General features: G+C 43.2%; 1 protein-coding gene across 1 annotated transcript; it reads right to left on the bottom strand.

The window, feature by feature from the left end:
• Positions 1-4,228: 4,228 nt before the first annotated feature.
• Positions 4,229-13,719, bottom strand: LOC110487584. The gene is made up of 3 exons (XM_036948336.1): positions 12,503-13,719; positions 11,243-12,155; positions 4,229-5,382 (listed from the first exon to the last, which is right to left on the bottom strand). The coding sequence occupies exons 1-3, from the start codon at positions 12,509-12,511 to the stop codon at positions 4,526-4,528; spliced, it is 1,779 nt and encodes a 592-aa protein (XP_036804231.1). The 5' UTR covers positions 12,512-13,719; the 3' UTR covers positions 4,229-4,525.
• Positions 13,720-18,055: the final 4,336 nt, after the last annotated feature.

The following is an 18,055-nucleotide window of genomic DNA, read 5'->3' as shown; positions in this document are numbered from 1 at the left end:
CTATAATTTATATATAATGGATGGCCAGTCCTTGCATCCATAGCTCCTATATGTTTATGGTCAGTGCTATCTGGGATCCTTGGGATGTCCCTACACTAAACCATAACCAAATCTCTTACCTAACTTTAACCATTTTAAAGTCAACTTCAATGGGGTAGGGACGTCCAAAGGATTCTGAATAGCACAAACCATATGTTTATCATGTGAGAGCTGTATCCATGAATATTGGGCAGGGGACATAAGATAGACTGGTGTGAGACACAAACAGCGGCCTTACCATATAATTAGGAATTAGAATACTATTATGACATAGCCTGACAATAGATCACAGAAAATAGTTATTTTCTGAGGGAAATTGATCCGAGGCTGTCAGAAGAAAGACTCACGTCCAAGGCTACAGCAAGGAAACAACAGAAAGACCCAGAGCAAAATACATACATTTATATTCATTACATACATACATGTAAGGGATCAACACTTTACATTATCTAGAAATAATGGACAACTTGGTACTGCCTGAGTTTTGTTCCAGATAATGTACAGAGCGAAGGCGTTTCTACCACTTATACAGTGATGATTTTAGCATGTAAATCTTGGTGGGGCAAAAAAACAACAAAAAAATGTGGATTCATGCCAGCAAAGTCACTAAACAATACATTAATTGCACTATAACGGTGACAAACTGTGCCCACAAACTGTTAGGGCCTAAAGCTGTCCCAACAGCAGTCCCAACACCCTACCACTGCTACACCTGGCTATTAGCAGAGCCTTGTCTGGCAGCGAAACAGTTCTTTCAGCCTCATTTACTGCCTTTAAAAAAAACATAGCTGATATGGCTGACTTGCTTAAACAAATGTGGTTTCTACTGACAATTGAGATGTTCAGACTATGTCATAAGGGCACGACCAGCGGTTAAGAGGCAATCCGTAATTTCGATTAAGACTCGAGTGGATTTGGGCATTCCTGGGCCGTTTCTGTCCCCAAAATGGCAACTTTGATTCAGTTCAGGCTGCCGTATCTGGCCCGAATGACTCGGGCCTAGTCTGTACCGTCATTCATTTCAGACTGGGGCTGGATCCGGTAGCTGGGCCAGCAGTTTTAGATCTGGCATGCCGGAATCAGTCCAGATGTTTGTGCTACCTGGTTAGGCATAGGCCGACACACTTGTGATTTAAAACAAACCACAACAAACTAATGTAAAGAAGCTCATGAACACTGTGGCTAGGTCATGCTCCCTGGTGAAGTATTTTTAATGATTTTATTTAGACAGGAGTAATTATATCATTTGGGCCAAACATCAATTTCCTTTCGTGCAATCCAGCAAACTACAATGTGCACTCACCAACTTTCCTTTCCAATTCACAAGAGGCTGAAACCAGAGATCTGTATATAATGACGAGATGTGATCATCTCTTCCCTAACAATGGGAGTCTTTGTCCCAAATGCCAGAAGGCAGGCACCAAGTTTATGTCTGTATATTATGCCCATAGCAATGCATTGGGCTTATTCTTGACAGATTTTGGCGAGAGTGATCCATCTCGCTTCGCCTCTTCCCCTCTGCTGAAGCTATATCACCTGAAAAAGTATTTGAAAGAGCGACCCCCTGTAATTTTCATCATAGGTACACTATGACAGACAAAATTAGAGAATTTCTTCAAGAAAATCAGATTGTAGGATTTTTAATGAATTTATTTGCAAATTATGGTGGAAAATAAGTATTTGGTCAATAACAAAAGTTTATCTCAATACTTTGTTATATACCCTTTGTTGGCAATGACAGAGGTCAAACGTTTTCTGTAAGTCTTCACAAGGTTTTCACACACTGTTGCTCGTATTTTGGCCCATTCGTCCATGTAGATCTCCTCTAGAGCAGTGATGTTTTGGGGCTGTTGCTGGGCAACATGGACTTTTCAACTCCCTCCAAAGATTTTCTATGGAGTTGAGATCTGGAGACTGGCTAGGCCACTCCAGGACCTTAAAATGCTTCTTACGAAGCCACTCCTTCGTTGCCCGGGCGGTGTGTTTGGGATCATTGTCATGCTGAAAGACCCAGCCACGTTTCATCTTCAATGCGTTTGCTGATGGAAGGAGGATTTCACTCAAAATCTCACGATACATGGCCCCATTCATTGTTTCCTTTACACGGATCAGTCGTCCTGGTCCCTTTGCAGAAAAACTGATGTTTCCACCCCCATGCTTCACAGTAGGTATGGTGTTCTTTGAATGCAACTCAGCATTCTTTGTCCTCCAAACACGACGAGTTGAGTTTTTACCAAAAAGTTATATTTTGGTTTCATCTGACCAAATTACATTCTCCCAATCTCCTTCTGGATCATCCAAATGCTCTCTAGCAAACTTCAGACGGGCCTGGACATGTACTGGCTTAAGCAGTGTGGCACTGCAGGATTTGAGTCCCTGGCGGCGTATGGTAGGCTTTGTTACTTTGGTCCCAGCTCTCTGCAGGTCATTCACTAGGTCCCCCCCGTGTGGTTCTGGGATTTTGCTCACCGTTCTTGTGATCATTTTGACCCCACGGGGTGAGATCTTGCGTGGAGCCCCAGATCGAGGGAGATTATCAGTGTTCTTGTATGTCTTCCATTTCCTAATAATTGCTCCCACAGTTGATTTCTTCAAACCAAGCTGATTACCTATTGCAGATTCAGTCTTCCCAGCCTGGTGCAGGTCTACAATTTTGTTTCTGGTGTCCTTTGACAGCTCTTTGGTCTTGGCCATAGTGGAGTTTGGAGTGTGACTGTTTGAGGTTGTGGACAGGTGTATTTTTATACTGATAACAAGTACAAACAGGTGCCATTAATACAGGTAACGAGTGGAGGACAGAGGAGCCTCTTAAAGAAGTTACAGGTCTGTGAGAGCCAGAAATCTTGCTTGTTTGTAGGTGACCAAATAATTATTTTCCACCATAATTTGCAAATAAATCCATAAAAAATCCTACAATGTGATTTTCTGGATTTTTTTTCTCATTTTGTCTGTCATAGTTGAAGTGTACCTATGATGAAAATTACAGGCCTCTCGTCTTTTTAAGTGGGAGAACTTGCACAATTGGTGGCTGACTAAATACCCCCCACTGTATGTAGCCCATGTATCTGATACTGTCTCGCCAGAAATAGTATGCCATACTATTTTGGTCCGGACAGAATCAGATACATGGTCTACACATACTGAGACAGAGGGGCACTGTTTTGCTCGCTCGGATGCTTTAGCTGAGATTGATGGGTCTTTCTGTCAGCGCGTGTCTCGGTCAAATAAATGATCAATATTTGATTTGGTCGGGCAAGGAGGTAAGCAGGCCCTGCTTCAGATATATAGTACTAGACCTATACACACAGAGGATAGATTTCACAGGTACTTGGTTGTGTGAACAATTACAAGACAACAAAAAAATCAGCTCCCCAGAGTGGTTTCCACAATTTCATATTCAGAAATCCTTGTCTGATATCCCTATTTTTAGTGGTAAGAAAGGAACTCCGTGTAGGAATAGATTAACCTGAGGCTTCTTTAACTTACAATCAGTCTTTGCTCCCGAGTGGATCTAAGGCACTGCATCTCATTGCTAGAGGCATCACTACAGACACCCTGGTTTGAATTTAGGGTGTATCACAACCGGCCTTGATTGGGAGTCCCATAGGGCGGTGCACAATTGGCCCAGCGTGGTCCGGATTTGGCCAGTGTAGGCCATCATTGTAAATAAGAATTTGTTCTTAACCGTCTTGCATAGTTAAATAAAGGTTACATTTTTTAAGTCAAATAGTAATGTTATTCCTTTCCATATCCTGTTTCTCTCTCTCGTTGACCCAACTAGTATGCAATCAACGTTTTGATTTAGGATAAAAAGGTTTCCCTTGTCCAACGTTTGAATTACAGTTCACAATGTTTCTCACAACATTTTCAAATTGCCATTCTTAAAGCATTTTACAATGTTGTAGAAGGTTGTGGTATCGTACTAGATTGTGTATACTCCTGTCCTGAAAGTCATTCAATAAATAATAAATCAGTTTCATTTCATGTGTATGTTCAGCACTAAAGAGTCAAGACGAAAGTCTACTGCAATCTAGCCTAATAAAAAGCACTAGCTGGTAGTAGTGTAGCATTGCGTGGGCGATCTTTGGGACAAGTAAGAGTTGTGATTGTAAGCATAGAGTTGTGTTCTATTGAATTCTGTGATTGAGGTCCTCTCTCGCTCCTCATTTCTGTAACTCTCTCATGCAGGCTACAGTATGTAATTTAGGAGAACAGTATTTATGACACGAGTTAATGCAAATAACCTTCATTCAGTTATGAGAGTGGCTGGAGACTGGTGTAACTTAGAAATATGAGGAATCATTGTCATGAATATAAGATTTTTTTTGTAATACCATTTATGAGTATTTCAACCATAACATAGCATACAACATTCAATGGTATAATTAAACACACGTCATGCTAGGATATCACACTTTGAATGTATGTATGCACATACAGTATACATTTAAAATACAATCAATGTTCTTCTATTAGTACCTGCTGACTAATATGCGGCTGCTGCCCTCCCATTACGAACGGAGAGTATATGGTGGCTCAGAGACTTAATCATCTTTTCCAGGCGAGGTTTGGGCATGGCATGGCGGCTGAACCAGTAATTATCCCAGGGCCTATACTGGCTCAGTGGGCAACAGTACATTGCATCAGAGGCGATCAGGTGGCTTCCAACACGCTTGGATACATAGAGCTTGTAGTCCCACAGGGGGCAGCGTTCTGGGTCGTCGGCCAGGCCGTGCATCCGTACAGGGCTCTGTTCTGGGAAATTAGTATTGTTCCACTCCAGGTATTCCAGTTTTTCCCTGTCGCCCGTCCCTGGGTGGGTCTCCGTGGCCGTGTGAAAGTCGGAGACTCGCCCGGGCCAGACTCCCTGGAGGTGGAACTTCCCAAAGGCCTTGAGGTTGTTGAGCAGGACCAGGTTGAGCAGCCCATCCGGTGTGGCCCTAGACAGGACCCCTGCCTGCCTCAGTGCAGCCTCCTCTTCTCTCCTCAAGCTCTGGATCACCAGGATATCTCTGTCCCACTCTCTCTGTTTCAAGTGCTGGCAGCAGCTATCCAGTTCCCTAATGGTGTTTGTGAACTCGGCTGACTTCCGGATACTGAAGCTGCAGCCCTGGTTCTGCAGATCACGGTCCAGCATACGAGCGTATGTCGTAAGAGTGCTGCTGCTCAGGGCCTGCAGGCGGGACTCCTCCCACACATACTGGAAGAAGGCAACCAATAACCTGTCCAGCTCGGCGATAGGCAGGCTGCCTGGACAGCGGGCCCCCGAATGGTTTTGAGAGTTTAGCCACATGACAAAGGTCATGAGATTGCCCAGGCTGGCCTCTGCTCTCTTTGGCCCTCCTGGAAGATAGAAAAATAACAGTCACACTATTAACCTTGCCCCAGACAACATTTACATTGAATAAACATTACAGTAATTTAAATGTGAGTAACTACAATGTAAACAATCATACTATTACCATCGATAATGGCGCCGAAGGATATGGCCGCCGTTTTACGATCCCGCAACCAATTGTGCATGTTTTTTTTTGCATTATTTCTAACTTATTTTGTACATAATGTTTCTGCCACTGTGTCTTATGACCGAAAAGAGCTTCTTGATATCAGGGCAGCGATTACTCCCCCCGTACTGGAGGAATTCTTCTTCAACGAGTCAGACGGGAAGGATTTACTCCAGACACCCGACAAGGCCCTCATCCCTGTCCATCCCTGCAGGAGGAAAAGACGGAGGTATCATGGACGACAGTCCGGGTGCCTTTTAAGAATACGGAGGGCAATCTACCTTTACCATCGGTCCTATTAGCCAACTTACAATCAAATAGACAAACTACGAGCACGTATATACTACCAACGGAACATCAAAAAATGTAATATCTTATGTTTCACCGAGTCGTGGCTGAATGATGACAACATACAGCTGGTGGGTTTTAAGCTTTTTCGGTAGCATAGAACAACGGCCTATTGGTAAGACGAGGCGGCGGCCTATGCATATTTGTTAACAAATGGTGAACGAAATCTAAGGAACTCTCTAGGTTTTACTCACCTGAGGTAGAGTATCTCATGATAAGCTGTAGACCACACTTTTTACCAAGAGAGTTTATTTTTCATTGCTGTCTATATACAGTTGAAGTCGGAAGTTTACATGCACTTAGGTTGGTGTCATTAAAACTCGTTCTTGTTAACAAACTATAGTTTTGGCAAGTCGGTTAGGACATCTACTTTGACAAGTACTTTTTCCAACAATTGTTTACAGACAGATTATTTCACTGTATCACAATTTCAGTGGGTCAGACGTTTGCATACACTAAGTTGACTGTGCCTTAAAACAGCTTGGAACATTCCATAAAATGATGTCATGGCTTTAGAAGCTTCTGACAGGCTAATTGACATAATTTGAGCCAATTGGAGGTGTACCTGTGGATGTATTTCAATGCCTACCTTCAAAATCAGTGTCTCTTTGCTTGACATCATGGGAAAATCAAAGGAAATCAGCCAAGACCTCAGAATTTTTTTTTTAGCCCTCCACAAGTCTGGTTCATCCTTGGGAGCAATTTACAAATGCCTGAAGGTACTACGTTCATCTGTACAAACAATAGTATGCAAGTATAAACACCATGGGACCACGCAGCCATCATACCGCTAAGGAAGGAGACACGTTCTATGCAAATCAATCCCAGAACAACAGAAAAGGACCTTGTGAAGATGCTGGAGGAAACAGGTACAAAAGTATCTATATCCACAGTAAAAACGAGTCCAATATCGACATAGCCTGAAAGGCTGCTCAGCAAGGAAGAAGCCACTGCTCCAAAACCACCATAAAAAATCCAGACTTTATTATTATTTAACTAGGCAAGTCAGTTAAGAACAAATTCTTATTTTCAATGACGACCTAGGAACAGTGGGTTAACTGCCTGTTCAGGGGCAGAATGACAGATTTGTACCTTGTCAGCTCGGGGGTTTGAACTTGCAACCTTCCGTTTACTAGTCCAACACTAGGCTACTCTGCCGCCCCAGACTAAGGTTTTTAACTGCATATGGGGACAAAGATCATACTTTTTGGGGAAATGTCCTCTGGTCTGATGAAACAAAAATAGAACTGTTTGGCCATAATTACCATCATTATGTTGGGAGGAAAAGGGGGGAGCCGAACAACACCATCCCAACCGTAAAGCACGGGGGTGGCAGCATCATGTTGTGGGGGTGCTTTGCTGCAGGAGGGCCTGGTGCACTTCAGAAAATAGATGGCATCACGAGGCAGGACAATTACGTGGCTATATTAAAGCAACATCTCAAGACATCAGTCAGGAAACTAAAGCTTGGTCGCAAATGGGTCTTCCAAATGGACAATGGCCTCTAGCATACTTCCAAAGTTGTGGCAAAATGGCTTAAGGACACACAGCCCTGGCCTCAATTCTATAGAAAATGTGTGGGCAGAACTGAAAAAGTATGTGCGAGCAAGGAGGCCTACAAACCTGACTCAGTTACACCAGCTCTGTCAGGAGAAATGGGCCAAAATGCACCCAACTTATTGTGGGAAGCTACCCGAAACGTTTGACCCAAGATAAACAATTTAAAGGCAATGCTACCAAATATTAATTGAGTGTATGTAAACTTCTGACCCACTGGGAATGTGATGAAAGAAATAAAAGCTAAAATAAATCACTCTTCTATTATTCTGACATTTCACATTCTTAAAACAAAGTGGTGATCCTAACTGACCTAAGACAAGGAATTTTTACTCTGATTAAATATCAGGAATTGTGAAAAACTGAGTTTAAATGTATTTGGCTAAGGTGTATGTAAACTTCCAACTTCAATTGTACTACCGCGGACCAATGCTGGCACTAAGACCGCACTGTATACGGCCATAAGCAAACAGGAAAACGCTCATCCAGAGGCGGTGCTCCTAGTGGCCGGGGACTTTAATGCAGGGAAACCTAAATCTGTTTTACCTGATTTATATCAGCATTTTAAATGTGCAACCAGAGGGGGAAAAAAAACATCTAGACAACCTTTTACTCCACACACAGATGCGTACAAATCTCTCCCTCGCCCTCCATTTGGCAAATCTGACCATAATTCTATCCTCCCGATTCCTGCTTACAAGCAAAAACTAAAGCAGGATGCATCAATGACTCTGTCAATAAGAAAGTGGTCAGATGAAACAGATGCTAAGCTACAGGACTGTTTTGCTAGCAAAGACTGGAATATGTTCTGGGATTTTTCCGATGGCATTGAGAAGCACACATCAGTCACTGGCTTCATCAATAAGCGCATCGATGACGTCATCCCCATAGTGACTGTGGGTACATACCCCAACCAGAAGCCATGGATTACAGGCAACATCCTCACTGAGCTAAAGAGTAGAACTGCCGCTTTCAAGGAGTGGGACTCTAACCCGGAAGCCTATAAGAAATCCTGCTATGCTCTGACAAACCATCAAGCAGGCAAAGCGTCAATACAGGACTAAGATTAAATCTTACTACACCGGCTCCAACACTCGTCGGATGTGGCAGGGCTTGCAAACTATTACAGACTACAAAGGGAAGTACAGCCATGAGCTGCCCAGTGACACAAACCTACCAGACGAGCTAAATTACTTCTATGCTCGCTTCGAGGCAAATAACACTGAAACATGCAAGAGAGCACCAGTTGTTCCGGACGACTGTGTGATCACGCTCTCCGTAGCCGATGTGAGTAAGACATTTAAACAGGTCAATATTCACAAGGCCGCATGGCTAGACAGATTACCAGGACGTGTACTCCGAGCATGTGCTGACCAACAGGCAAGTATCTTCACTGACATTTTCAACTTGTCCCTGTCTGAGTCTATAATACCAACATGTTTCAAGCAGACCACCATAGTCCCTGTGCCCAAGAACACTAAGGTAACCTGCCTAAATGACAACCGACCCGTAGCACTCACATCTGTAGCCATGAAATGCTTTGAAAAGCTGGTCATGGCTCACATCAACACCATTATCCCAGAAACCCTAGACCAACTCCAATTTGCATACTGCCCCAACATATCCACAGATGAAGCAATCTCTCTTGCACTCAACACGGCCCTTTCCCACCTAGACAAAAGGAACACCTATGTGAGAATGCTATTCACTGACTACAGCTCAGCATTCAACACCATATTGCCCTCAAAGCTCATCACTAAGCTAAGGACCCTGGGACTAAACACCTTCCTTTGCAACTGGATCCTGTACTTCGTGACGGGCTGCCCCCAGGTGGTAAGGGTAGGGAACAACATCCGCCACGCTGATCCTCAACATGGGGGCCCCTCTGGGGTGCATGCTCAGTCCCCTCCTGTACTCCCTGTTCACTCATGACTGCATGGCCAGGTACGTATCCAACACCACCATCAAGTTTGCCGATTACACAATGGTGGTAGGCCTGATCACCGACAACAATGAGACAGCCAGGGCCTCCCGGGTGGTGCAGTGGTTGAGGGCGCTGTACTGCAGCGCCAGCTGTGCCATCAGAGTCCCTGGGTTCGCGCCCAGGCTCTGTCGTAACCGGCCGCAACCGGGAGGTCCGTGGGGCGACGAACAACTGGCCTAGCGTCGTCCGGGTTAGGGAGGGATTGGTCGGTAGGGATCTCCTTGTCTCATCGCGCACCAGCGACTCCTGTGGCGGGCCGGGCGCAGTGCGCGCTAGCCAAGGTGGCCAGGTGCACGGTGTAGCCTCCGTCACATCGGTGCGGCTGGCTTCCAGGTTGGCTGCGCGCTGTGTTAAGAAGCAGTACGGCTGGTCGGAGGACGCATGACATTCAGCCTTCGTCTCTCCCGAGCCCGTACGGGAGTTGTAGCAATGAGACAAGATAGTAGCTACTACAACAGTTGGATACCACGAAATTGGGGAGAAAAGGGGGGTAAAATTCAAAAAAAATATTTAAAAAAAAACAATGAGACAGCCTATAGGGAGGAGGTCAGAGACCTGGCTGTGTGGTGCCAGGACAACAACCTCTCCCTCAACGTGATCAAAACAAAGGAGATGGTTGTGGACTACAGGAAAAGGAGGACCGAGCATGCCCCCATTCTCATTGACGGGGCTGTAGTGGAGCAGGTCGAGAGCTTCAAGTTCTTTGGTGAACACATCACCAACAATCTACAATGGCCCAAACACACTAAGACAGTCATGAAGAGGGCAGGACAAAACCTATTCCTCCTCAGGAGACTGAAAAGATTTGGCATGGGTCCTCAGATCCTCAAAAGGTTCTACAGCTGCACCATCGAGAGTATTGGTTGCATCACTGCCTGGTATGGCAACTGCTCTGCATCTGACCGTAAGGTGCTACAGAGGGTAGTGCGTACGGCCCAGTACATCACTGGGGCCAAGCTTCCTCCCATCCCTGGACCTCTATGCTAGGCGGTGTCAGAGGAAGTCCCTAAAAATTGTCAAAGACTCCAGCCACCCTAGTCATAGACTGTTCTCTCTGCTACCACACGGCAAGCGGTACTGGAGCGCCAAGTCGAGGTCCAAAAGGTTTCATAACAGCTTCTACCCCCCCCAAGCCATAAGACTCCTGAACAGCTAATCAAAGGGCTACCCAGACCCCTCTTTTACACTGCTGCTCCTCTCTGTTTATAATCTATGCATAGTCACGTACATATTACCTCAACTGACTGGTGCCCCCGCCCATTGACTCTGTACCGATGCCCCTTGTATATAGCCTCGCTTGTTATTTTACTGCTACTGATATTTGTTACTTTTTTTCTTCAATGTTTTTACTCATGTTTTTCACTTAACACTTTTTTATTAACTTCTTAAACCAGGGGTGGGCAATTCCAGTCCTGGAGGGCCTGATTGGTGTTACAGTTTTGCAACAGCTAACACACCTGAATCCACTAATCCCCTAATCATGATCTTCAGTTTAGAATGCACTTTGATTAATCAGCTGTGTTTGCTAGGGATGGAGAAAAAGTGTGACACCAATCAGGCCCTTGAGGACTGGATTAAAGCATTGTTGGTCAAGTGCTTGTAAGTAAGAATTTCACTGTTAGGTCTACCTACACCTGTTGTATTCGGCACATGTGACATAAAATTTGATTTGGTGTTATAACCACTATATTCTGTGCTGTAATGTAAAGTCCTACTCACATGAAAATATATTTACCATAACCTCTGTACAAAGCAGGTGCTATTAGTAAATCTGTCCAATAATAATCATTACCGCAGCAGATGTACTCACTTTTCTCTGCTGGTTTCTTGGGTGCTGCCTTCACCTTGCCTTTATTAGGGGGACAGTGCCCTGAGGCCGCACCTGATCTCTCAGGTGTAGGTGGGAAGACGGCAGCACAACAGGAGCCCTGCCTGTGGGTTTCACCCTGGCCCTGGAATAGGGGCTTAGGTTTAGGAGGGGAGAGGGAACACTGTCCACCCTTAGGAGTCGCCCACACCTCATCTTCTGGGGCCCGCTCAATGTCTGAAAGGCAGCTTTGGAGAGGGGTGATGTCAAGAGCTGTAATGAGGTTTTCATTTGGGCCTGGGCTTTCCTCCTTTAGAACTGTCCTCTTCTCAATGCCCCTTCCCTCTTGGTTTGTCTCATTGTTATTTTGCTCTAGCTCCAACCTAACTTCCATGTTGATATTTCCTTTGGGTTGCTCCTTAACAATCATCCTAGGAAAGAATGGTTGTTTCACAGTTCTCTGCTGCTTGGACTTTAAAGTCAAGGCCTCTTCCAGCATTCTCACTGGGGCATCTCCTCCCTCTCTTGACACATGGGTCACAAGGCTACAGAGGCTCATATCAGATTCAACCCCATTTTCATCAGTAATATTCCCAATGAATGGGGTATATACCATCTCCCCTTCCTCTTCCGAGGACAGGCATTGTATTCTCCTCCTCTTGCTCCTATGACCTACATCCACCTCCTCCTCTGTCTTTTCCTCCTCAACTTTCACCTCTGTGGCAAGTGTCAAGGCCCAGTCGAAGGCATGTCCAACCTCACATCTCCAATTAACTTTGCACTGATGCCCAACCCCTGGGTTAAGTTTTCCCTTGTGCCAAAGCTTGTGGGGACAGTGGGAGCCATGAGAGTGAGCCCAAGTGACTAATTTCCTAAGATCCTCCAGCATAACACCTGCTTGGACATGGCAGGTGGGCTTTCAAAGTAACAAAAAATAAAAATGTAAGCTTTGAGTGTCTGGCAACCAGTGACAGTTAAATCAACTATTTGCATTAACCAGTGCTTGACTTGGGCAGGAGCTCATCAGAGCGGAGTACCTACACCTCAAATGTTACACTAAATAATCCTCCCAGGAAGTATTGTTTATTAGGGGGGGGGGGGGGGGGGATATACATTTTAGCCTACTAAAATGAGGCTATCAAATCTGAAAACAGACACAATGTATGTTATAAACTACTCATCCGAGGACAGCTTAGTGTAGATATTAGAAAATAAATGTATCCTATTTGCAAAACAAAATCAGTGTAAAGCAAAACTCCTTACCTCTTCCATTGCTCCTATGCCTTTGCTGTAGAGTGCAAAATCAATAACGTCGATTATTGTCAAATATCTTATTACCTATTTTTTATATGCTCTGCGACACTAAGTTTGTGCATTTGCTTTGAAACATCAACAAGCAATTATCTAATGTTGTGACAACAGTATTTTGAATGTCATTGGAATTTTAGAACGTTCAAATTCACCGCGAAAAGTATGGCATGTTTTCAAAGCGTGTGAAACTTCTCAACCAGAAGAGGTGGCTCCGCTCGACAACGCTTCGCTACAAAAGATTGGCAGCTTCGTTGGCGTGGGCATGAACCTATTCAAGTAAGTAAGTCGGTACATTTTCGAAAATGTTAAACGATGTATTATTAGCCAGCTAGCTATGTAGGCTAATTAGTGTGCAGGCTAGTGAGCTGCTAGCTAAATAGCTAGCTAGCCAACTTTACATACTTGGCTATGTGAAATATCATCAGTTAGCTTTCTTCATATTAACATGGTATCTTGATTTAGGCATATTTATAATTTTAAATTAACTCAGGCTCTAAATACATTTGTAGATATCAGCAATGGAAGAGGGTGAAATAATTTTCTGCTCCAGCTGTCATAGTTAAATAGGGCGGGTTGTGGGATGACATCATGAAAAGAGTATCCAGTTCTAGTCCTTAGAGATGAGAACTATGAAGACGGGCAGATAATAATCAGGGCTGTGTAATTGAAATAAAATTAAACCTGTTGCTTTGTGATGTTGTCTTTCCTGAGACATGGAGAGCTGCGAAAGCCTGTCTGCAGATGAAGAGGTCCCAGTGAATGTCCCAAGAGACTGCTGGTTAAAATACAGTTAAAAGTCACACACAATGTAGGCTACAAACTTATTACAACTGTAACAGGCCAATCCTTCTCCCGGAGGTATGCTGGGAGAATTCAATGTATCAAACCTAATGAGTTGATAATAACGTGTATTATTGCTGGGCTGGAATAGAAGTCTGCTCACCCTTTAGATCAGGGAGTGGAGCATACCTTTGGTATGATCTTTTTTGTCCAAAATTCTGCTTTAGTAACAATAGCCTACATACTAAGATGTCTAACATTTACAAACAAGTTAGATCATTTGTACATTTTGAAATGATATGTTGATTCATTCAATGTTGATTAATTGAAGTGTTTAAACTTTTTTTAATTGTTCATGTAAAAACATTATTCAAGATGAACTAGTGTCAATGTTCATTAATCACACATCACAATTCTGCAATAAAAATGTATGAAGGGGATCTGTCTCTAATTTGTCTGTGTTTCCTGTGTTGCTTTCTTAAAGGAACATTACCTTTTTGTCCAGTTGTGAGCTTTCCAATCTGTTTTATTTGATTCACTCGGTCTCAAGATATCAGCTGCAGTGAACCCATTTAGCAGCTTATCATAATGGAATGCATCACCAATGCAGACAGGCCTAGAGTATGATGACATTACTAGCCTAATGGGCATATACAATCCATGTGTCCATTGTCATTGTACATCTGAAACAGAGAATAGCTAAACTCACACATCATTTGCACATTGTTGAGCTAGCTATATGTTCTCAATTTAAAATGATACCTGTAGATACTGTATATGAGGCTAACCATAAACCAGATTTTGTACATCATTTTTCTGACATTAAATTGCATTCTATATACATTACTGTACATTAAAATATGTCACTGACAATTTGTAGGCTAATTAAAAATGTCTAAAAGGAAAATAATGGGGCATGGAGAGTTGTAATTCTGCCTCGTTTATTTGCTGAGAAAACTTTTAGAATACAGAGACAAAATCAGAAGTTCAGTGGCATGGAGGAGGATTGCAGACATGTTGATGGTGGGTGAAGATAGATTTGCACAACAATGTTTATGTTTTACAAGTAGGCCTATGTATTTTACAGAAAGTGAGCTATAATCGTCAATCTCGTGACACAGGTAAAATGAAAGCGCCATAAACTGAGAATCACAATGTTAAAATACCATAATCCAATTGGTAGCATACTACAGGGTAAATGCATGCTTAGTGTACCATTTACAATGGTATTGCGTGTTACTGGTGATTCCTAACCTTTGGTGTGCAAATTTCACAATTTTAATTTCGTCAACACATTCACAAATTGTGGCTTTGGTCAGTTTTTAGGTTTAGGTTGATTTATGTTCCTAGCTAGTTAGCAGCACAAGCAAACGTATAATCTCTCTTCACCCACCATCAACACCAACAATCTCTGCAATCTTCCTCCATGCCATTGACTGTATGATTGTGTCTCTGTATTTTTACAAAGCCACATCGATGACTGGCTTTCCTCGATTTTTTTGTTGTTGTGCTTGCCCGGAACTAATCACAGGTAGAACTATGTTTCATGAACGGAATATTTTCAAGCAAACATCTGCTCCTCACCTGATTGGTTAACGGAAGCAGTGGCCGCGTGATATTTGCATAAAGTAGAGCAGAGATTTTTCAACCTCACAATCACCTGCGTATTGCTCCGCGTGCCCCTTTTGAGAATGAATGGCGCGGGGCTTCGTCTGACAAATTTGGAAGTGGTGGAAACCCTACGTCAGTTAACCACACGGTGGCGCTCAAGCGCAGATATAACAGCACACGGCAGCACATGAAACTGGAAACGGCGAACCCGTTTCCAAGTCAATCGAACGCACTTGACCAACATAATCGTGTGTGACACTGCCGATAATAACCAGCACACTATTAGGATTGTCCTAAAAATTTGAATGGATTATTGGCCATGATTTGGATGGAGTGTAGGCTCCCGCGTGTTGCAACAGTCTAAGGCACTGCATCTCAGTGCTAGAGGTGTCACGACAGACCCTGGTTCGATCCCGGGCTGTATCACAACTGGCTGTGATTGCGAGTCCCATAGGGTGGTGCACAATGGGCACAGCCACTGGGGAGCCAGGCCCAGCCAATTGGAATTTTTTTTTTCCCCACGAAAGGGCTTTATTACAGACAGAAATACTCCTCAGTCTCATCAGCTGTCCGGGTGGCTGGTGTCAGGCGATCCCGCAGGTGACTAAGCCGGATGCGGAGGTCCTGGGCTGGCATGGTTACACGTTGTCTGCGGTTGTGAGGCCGGTTGGACGTACTGCCAAATTCTCTAAAACAATGTGCTTATGGTAGAGAAATTAACATTAAATGATCTGCACACAGCTCTAGTGGATATTCCTTCAGTCAGCATGCCAATTGCACGCTCCCTCAACTTGAGACATCTGTGGCATTGTGTTGTGTAACAAAGCTGCACATTTTAGAGTGGCCTTTTATTGTCCCCAGCACAAGTTACACCTGTGTAATGATCATGCTGTTTAATCAGCTTCTTGATATGCCACAGTTAATCAGGTGGATTATCTTGGCAAAGGAAAAGTGTTGACTAACAGGGATGTAAACAAATTTGTGCACAACATTTTTGAGAAATAAGCGTTTTGTGTATATGGAAAATGTCTGGAATCGTTTATTTCAGCTCATGAAATATGGAACCAACACTTTACATGTTGCGTTTATATTTTTGTTCTGTATACATTTAGCGGAATTTTATGAAGGGAAAGATTTGTTTGAGAAGTTTTCAAAATACTTTCAATATTATTAATTTCCATGTCGGCTCTATTGCCGTGCTAGTTGGAAGTAGGAAACTTGGACATTTCCAATTTGCTAACTCGTAGAAAGATGATCCCGAGTTTTCCACTCGGGAAGTATGAAATACGTCTGATGGCGTCTGACAGAGTTAGCACATCCAGTTAGTTGCATTTAATAAAACAGGTTGTTTCTTTACATGGTGGGATAGCTGATACTAATATCAAAATATATAGGCTATTTTAAATGTTGTTAATATTAAGAAAAATATTTGTGAAAAAAAAGTTCTGATTGTCCAGTCTTTCAAGAATCCCTGAGGTATATCTATGGCTCTGATAGCTGAACCATATGTTTGGATTTGTATAAATAAGAAGCAACTTTATATTAATATGTCTTGCATTATTACTCATGTATTTATTTCACACTGTTAGGTAGGGGTACATCTTTGGAACTATCAGAATAGAATTGTTCACATATTCCCTTTCAGAACATGCAGCCCTAGACAGACCTGTACTGTAGCTCAATGTATTTTGGCTGTGTGATGATGAATGGTGTAGGCTATGAGCCTAGAGAAACAATGGGCTTCAGTCTGGTCTGGTCTATGGTGGACACATCAATTATTCATCAATGGGCAGGTGTATCACCTGCACCCAAACAGAAAGGTAATTTTCTGAAAGGGAGCATGTGAGGTAATTATTTATGGTGTGTTACCTGATATATAGAGATGCTTGTGAGATACTGTTGGCAGGTGAGTCGAGGAGCTTCCACTGCAATTAAACCCATTCACATTAAGTTTAATTCCTTCCAGTATTTATTCAGTGTATGTACAGTATGTACTCTGAACAAAAATAGAAACGCAACATGTAAAGTTTTGATCCCATGTTTCATGAGCTGAAATAAACAATGCCAGAAATGTTCCATACACACAAAAAGCTTATTTCTTTCAAATGTTGTGCACTAATTTTTTTACATCCCTGTTAGTGAGCATGTATCTTTTGCCAAGATAATCCATTCACCTGACAGGTGTGGCATGTCAAGAAGCTGATTAAACAGCAGGATCATTACACAGGTGCACCTTGTGCTGGGGACAATAAAAGGCCACAGTAAAATGTGCAGTTTTGTCACGCAACACAATGCCACAGATGTATCAAGTTTTGAGGGAGCGTGCAATTGGAATGCTGATCGCAGGAACGTCCACCAGAGCTGTTATTGTTATTTACTGTATTTTATTGTGTTACTTTTAGTTATTTTTTACTTTAGTTTATTTGGTAAATATTTTCTTAACTCTTCTTAAACTGCAGTGTTGGTTAAGGGCTTGTAAGTAAGCATTTCACTGTAAGTTCTACCTACACTTCTTGTATTTGGCGCATGTGACAAATAAAGATTGATTTGAGTTGTTGCCAGACAATTTAATGTTTGTTTCTCTACCACAAGCTGCCTCCAATGTCGTTTTTGAGAATTTATCCAACCGGCTTCACAACCGCGGGATGTCAATATTGTGAACCGAGAGCCCCGTGGTGGCGGGGGGATTATGGTATGGGCAGGCATAACCTTGATAAGGAACACAATTGGCATTTTATCGATGGCAATTTGAATGCACAGAGATACCATGACGAGATCCTGAGGCCCATTGTCGTGCCATTCATCCGCCACCATCCCCTCATGTTTCAGCATGATAATGCACGGCCCCATGTTGCGAGGCTCTGTGCACAATTCCTGGAAACTGAAAATGTCCCAGTTTTTCTAGGGCTTGCATACTCACCAGACATGTCACACATTGTGCATGTTTGGGATGCTATGGATCAACGTATACGACAGCATGTTCCAGTTCCTGCCGATATCCAGAAACTTCACACAGCCATTGAAGAGGAATGGGACAACATTCCACTGGTCAACTCTATGTGAAGGATGTGTCATGCCGCATGATTGGTTTTCTGACCCATGACCCCACTTTTT

The sequence above is a fragment of the Oncorhynchus mykiss genome, chromosome 1, assembly GCF_013265735.2.
Source record: "Oncorhynchus mykiss isolate Arlee chromosome 1, USDA_OmykA_1.1, whole genome shotgun sequence".
Classification (NCBI taxonomy): Eukaryota; Metazoa; Chordata; class Actinopteri; order Salmoniformes; family Salmonidae; genus Oncorhynchus; species Oncorhynchus mykiss.
This window is presented reverse-complemented; position numbering and strand designations above follow the sequence as displayed.

Coding starts and splice junctions, on each gene's coding strand:
- LOC110487584 (XM_036948336.1), bottom strand. Junction 5,383..11,242: donor CAAGAAACCAGCAGAGAAAA/GTGAGTACATCT, acceptor TCTATCTTCCAG/GAGGGCCAAAGAGAGCAGAG.